Genomic DNA, 5,479 nt, shown 5'->3' with positions numbered 1-5,479 from the left:
CATTTGATGTCCTATCATGGTGGAAAGGGCAAGTCACAAATTTTCCTATTCTTTCAACCCTTGCTCGTGATGTTTTGTCTATGCAAGTTTCTACTGTTGCTTCAGAGTCTGCATTTAGCTCTGGTGGACGCATTGTTGATGCATTCCGTTCAAGGCTCAAACCAGAAATTATTGAGGCATTGGTTTGTTGTAAAGATTGGAAGATTGCTTCAGAGAAAGGTATTGTTATATTTATAGCGTAATGATTCACATCATCATCATGATCAATAACATGTTTTCTATTAATTTCAGATTTGGAGAATGAAATTAAAACCTTAACTGAAGCTATGGATGGAGTTGACTTGGAGGATGATTTTGCAATTGGGACTTGAGATGTTCGACTTCAAGTTACCATGGAATGTATGATGTTGAACTTGTTATTTAATATTTATTGTTGTAATGCTGTGGAACTATATTGTCTTGTTTGCACTTCTTCACTTGTTATGTTGTTCTGAACTGGACATGATCAAATGACTATCTATTGTGATTTGTGTTGTTTCATTTTGTGATGTGCAAGTGTTGAACACTTGAACATGTTAAATGATGTCATTTATCTACTATCTATCTATTATATACTTGTGGATTATGCCTAAAAGAGGGGACACGCTGTCGAATTTTTTTTAATATTGTGCTGTTGGTTCCACATTTGATCTATCATATACATGATTATGTATTGCTTAATTTATGTGTTTGTTGGATGGTTGGGCAATTAATGCCATCGGTACGAACTACCCGACAACTATCCAGTACCTACCCGATTAGTATCCGTTATCCGTTTCTTATCCGCCCGTATTATTACCCGGTCCCGTCCTGTATCCATCCCGAATCTGAAGTACCCGTATCCGGTCTCGTATCCGAGATAAATACATTAGGGTAGGATACGGGATGACCCTGTATCCGGCTGTATCCGTCCCGTTTTCATCCCTAGCCGCGTCGGCGCCGCGTCGACGCCACGCTAGCCCTAGCCACCGGGAGTCGCCACCGCCACGTCAGACCTCGGCGCCATAGGCTATGGCACCGAACGTCGGGTCCAAATCAGGAAATAAGTCATTATGGGGTCTAAATGTAAATTTTTGTCACAAAAAAGGGTTAAAAAACAAAAAATTCTGCCGAGACGTTGGCTTTGATTATTAGATGCCTCGGCTCTCGTTTAGCGTCAAACGCTGGTGGAATTGTTACCTGTGCCAAAACGTCCAACGTTCGTGGACCGAGGGAGTATAGTTTAAAGTTGTTTGAAACCTTTATGTACCTTATTTATAGTTTCTTGATACATATATTCGTAATTTGCGCGAGAGGCTGAGAAGGACCAGTATGATACTACCTCCGTTCTCGAATATTTGTCGCTCACTGGTTCATTTATGAACTAAAACACAACAAATAAAAAAGAACATGTGAGTACCAATTATGTTGACCTTCTAACTATATGTATGTGTACATAGTGCTTGTCACATGTATTTGTGAGATATTGCTTTCATGCTTTGTGATATATGCTTTAACCCTTCATGAATTTGTGAAAATTTATATATTATTGCTATTTTTATGTGGATGTACGACTTGTCTGAAATTTTGAAGTCATCGAGGGTATATGTTACGTTTTCTACCGGTGTATTTTCGATTCCGACCGTAACTGGTGTGTTTTTTTGTATTGAACTTTCGTTTCCGATGTTTCTGAATTACCGATGTTGTTTCCGTTTCTAGAGTTATCGTTTTCGATTTCGTTTTCGAGGAAAATATGAAAACGAAAACAGACTTAGTGTTTACGAATCGTTTCGGATCGTTTTCACCCTTAGAGTTATAGTACATGCTCTAGCCTCCGATGTTGCTTGTGTCGCGTTGCTAGCATGGCTTGTGCGTCGTGTTTCACTGTGAAGTTGAGCCACCGGTGTGGGGCCACAGGTTCAATACGACTGATCCAATCGACATGCACTATAGCGTGGGATTTGGATGAAAAATAACTAAATTTATCTTCATGGACCAGAGAGCGGGAGCCGGGTGCGGGAGTGGTCGGGCGTGGCGGCGGCGGTCGGGGCGAGTCGAGGGCGAGGGAGGCGCGGCAGCGCGTCTGGTTCGAGGCGAGGCGTCCGGGCGTGAATGGCGGCGGGCTAGAGAGCGGCGGCGTTAAGAGGAAGAAATCGGGAATAAGAAGTAAACCGACGTTTAAAAAGGCTTATTTTGGTGGTCAGGGCTTAACTATCGAAAATAAGGTTTTATTTTCGATGGAAAATAAGGTTTTATTTTCGATGGATGTGCCGATGGCCATCGAAAATAAAGATTTATTTTCGGTGGATGATCCATGTCCGTTGAAAATAATATTGGCCGCTGGCTAGAGTAGGTTAGGAATGCCTGGATAGGCAAATGGCCGGCTGGACCGACCTCTCGCGCTGCACTGCACACACCACCACTGCTGCGTCTTCGTCCCCCTTCACCTCCATTCTCCGCCGAAAGCTTTATTTGGGCCAGGTCACCTCGCGTGAGCGGAGGCTCGGTCGGTCGCCCATGTGCAATGCGATCCGCAACCTCCACTCGCCTGCACAAAGCCGCGAGCTTTCCGCGACGCGACGGTGGGTCACCCACAGGCCGCAGCCATCTTTTATTATTAGGTCGCTTGCTGTTGCTGTTGCTGCCTGCCAGGACATGCAGCTATGCATGCATCATGCACGCGAGAGCAACCGGTCGGCGGCGACGGTGCGCGCTGCCTCCGGTAGTGGGCGCTGCTCGTGCTGCTGCACTAGCTAGCACAAGCAGCAGCACTGCAGGTGACGGCGATCCCATCGCGTACGTCCTGCTAGCTGCTGCGCCCGTGCGGCGTATCGCCCCAGCCGTATCTAGGTGCTAGCTAGCTAGGGTGATGGGTACGCATGCTAGCGCTGCAGATCGAAATGGCACTATAGCGCGCGCGCGCGCGCACTGATCCGCCCACCTCCAGAGCGTCCAAGTGCAACTGCATGTGTCGTCGTGCTCGTTGCGTGCGTGCCGCACCACTGCCACAACAGCACTGTATGTCACTTTCGGCGGCTGCTGTTATTTTCGGCGGCCAGGAGGTGGCCGCCGAAAATAAGTAAATAATTTCGGCGGCAGGAGCAAACCGCCGAAAATAAGGTTATTTTCGGCGGCCGTGTCAGAAGCCGCCGAAAACAGTCTTATTTTCGGCGGCTTCTGACACGGCCGCCGAAAATAAACTTATTTTCGGCGGCCAACACCCTAGCCGCCGAAAATTATGTATTTAAAAATACCCGGTTCCTTCTTCCTCTGTTCGGTTTCTTCTCCGTCGCATTTCTTCTCCGCCGCCGCTTCCTGGCCGCTCGTGCGCCGCCTGGCTCGCCCCACCGCGCCGCCACTAGCCGAGCCGCGCCGCCTCTCGTCCCGCCGCGCCGCCCCTCGCCCCCCCGCAGCGCCGCCCCTCGCCCCACCGCGCAGCCCACCGCGCCGCCCCTCGCCCCCCCGCAGCGCCGCCCCTCGCCCCACCGCGCAGCCCATCGCGCAGCGGCGCCAGCACCCAACAAATGTCAAATGGGCTGTGAACTGAACACAGTAGTACAGAAACGAACAGTTTGTGCATGTGCTGCTGCTTCGCGCAACCGCATGCATGCTGCATAGCATAGCCTACACATCAAATTAAATTAAATTAAGGCAGCATATATATACTGCCATGAACAGTTTTGCACTGTGTGCTAGACGACTGCTAGCTCTACTCTTAACCTGTGTGGTGATGATCGGATGACGAATACAATAGTTGACCTTTGGGAGGAGGCCCATGCATATTGGCTTTCGTTTTCATCGCCAGCCCGGCCGTGCATATATGGGAGAGTCATCAGCAGCAGCAGATAGATGCAGGTCACTGGTGGCACGGCACAGCCGCACACACAAACACACTATTGCAAAAGCATGGACAATATATGGGCGTGCCCTTTCCAGCTGTTAGGGATCGGAGCAGCTAGCGCTACCGTTCGTCGTATATAAAGGGGCCACTGGTGGTACGTACGTTCCAGCTCCTCACAGAACTAACAGTTCTGAGATCGAGCTGCACAAGGAAGGAAAGAAGGAGACACACAATCGTCGCCTGCTTAACCAGAGCGACAATGCCCAAGCTCAGGCTCATCTTCACCGTTATTCTTGTGGTGTCTCTACTGTTCAGTGGTGTGTCTTCAGGTAGTACAGTCCGTTTCCTTGCTGGTGAGTTATGTATATAGTCGTACACGGTTGAAGAGCTTCCCTGTTTGCATGCAGGACAAACTGCAGCTACACAAGCCAGCGATGCAGATCTTTCTGAAGCGGTTGAGGTTGAGGTCGGCATCTCTAATCTTGGTTGAAACAGCTGTCAGACATTTAAAGGAAGTGAAATCGTGTTTAATTAGAAACCATCGCTAATTGGTTTTGTAGAAAGCATATTATTGAAGTGTTTGATACAATTCGATCAGTAGGCTATTGTTAGTTTAGGTAAACAAAACAAATAACTTCTTTTACAGAATTTGATATTTATTTTAAATATATAATTAAAATACTGGTTTCTATACGATTCGTCGTGTGTCACCTTTTCTCTTCCTATTATAAAAAAAAATAATAAGAGTTTAAACCTTAGTCCTTTTGGCTCTCGACATTCACTCACCTAACTAATCAGAACACATGCATGCATGTATTTTTCCAAACGCAGAGACGCAGTGGGAAGGTTCTGACGTACGTTCAGGACTACGACTACGGCGGGTCCAACCCCAAACATGACCCACGCAGGAAGCCAGGGAGCGGACACCCTCCATAGGTAGCCAAGGATAAACGTCCGGTGACGCTCCAGCCACTGGACTCTGCTGGTACCTAGCTAGTCTTGCTGAGTTGTTCCTGTAATGAGTAGAAAGAATCAGAACGGTTTGGTCCCGTCCACGCCCACGTCACTTTGTTAGCTACGTAGTAGTATAATAAGGTAGTCTTTTAGATGATGATGAAATAAAGATCCAGAATGTTCTGTCAGTCGAGACACCAGACTTTAAGTCCTATTTCTTTACCCTCTAGTTTATATAGTCTAGCTTAAATAAGCTGAAAGATAAACAAACAACACTGATTATCAGATGAATTATGTGATCTAGATGCCTACATTATGATAATGCATAAACAGATCAATAGATGGTTATATAATCCATAGGTTAGATTACACAATCCTATAAGGAAATAAACAGGACTGCTGATGGCTTCTTAAACCGTGTATCGTGTATGAAACGCCTCTTCGATTCCTGAGTACCCTGAGATAGGTCTGCCTGACGCCATAGATTCAGAAAGAACACTCCAATTTCAGGACAGCCGTCTCTGGAACTCGATCGTCCGTATCTTCCAGGTGACGTGCTAAATGATGGCTTGCCTCACATCACTAGCCACCTCCTAATTCTGAACGACTATTCGATGTTCCAATGGAGAGAGAGAGAGAGAGAGAGAGAGAGAGAGATTTTCAAAG

At 47.1% G+C, this 5,479-nt stretch overlaps 1 protein-coding gene across 2 annotated transcripts; it reads left to right on the top strand.

Moving 5' to 3' along the window:
- Positions 1 to 3,876: 3,876 nt before the first annotated feature.
- LOC100277096 (uncharacterized) lies at positions 3,877 to 5,098 on the top strand. 2 transcript variants are annotated; one of them, XM_008657765.4, is made up of 3 exons: positions 3,877 to 4,188; positions 4,267 to 4,319; positions 4,691 to 5,098. In XM_008657765.4, exons 1-3 carry the CDS (start codon positions 4,119 to 4,121, stop codon positions 4,793 to 4,795), a joined length of 228 nt encoding a protein of 75 aa, XP_008655987.1. In that variant the 5' UTR covers positions 3,877 to 4,118; the 3' UTR covers positions 4,796 to 5,098. The 2 variants fall into 2 exon arrangements, with proteins under 2 accessions (XP_008655987.1, XP_008655986.1); XM_008657764.3 differs by having other exon boundaries at positions 4,267 to 4,325.
- The last annotated feature ends 381 nt before the right edge of the window (positions 5,099 to 5,479 follow it).

The sequence above is a fragment of the Zea mays genome, chromosome 8 (assembly GCF_902167145.1).
Source record: "Zea mays cultivar B73 chromosome 8, Zm-B73-REFERENCE-NAM-5.0, whole genome shotgun sequence".
Lineage (NCBI taxonomy): Eukaryota > Viridiplantae > Streptophyta > Magnoliopsida > Poales > Poaceae > Zea > Zea mays.
Note: the sequence above shows the minus strand (reverse complement) of the source record. Positions and strands in the feature narration are given on the sequence as shown.

Coding starts and splice junctions, on each gene's coding strand:
- LOC100277096 (XM_008657764.3), top strand. CDS start 4,119: ATGCCCAAGCTCAGGCTCATCTTCACCGTTATTCTTGTGGTGTCTCTA. Junction 4,189..4,266: donor GTTCAGTGGTGTGTCTTCAG/GTAGTACAGTCC, acceptor GTTTGCATGCAG/GACAAACTGCAGCTACACAA. Junction 4,326..4,690: donor CTGAAGCGGTTGAGGTTGAG/GTCGGCATCTCT, acceptor TTCCAAACGCAG/AGACGCAGTGGGAAGGTTCT.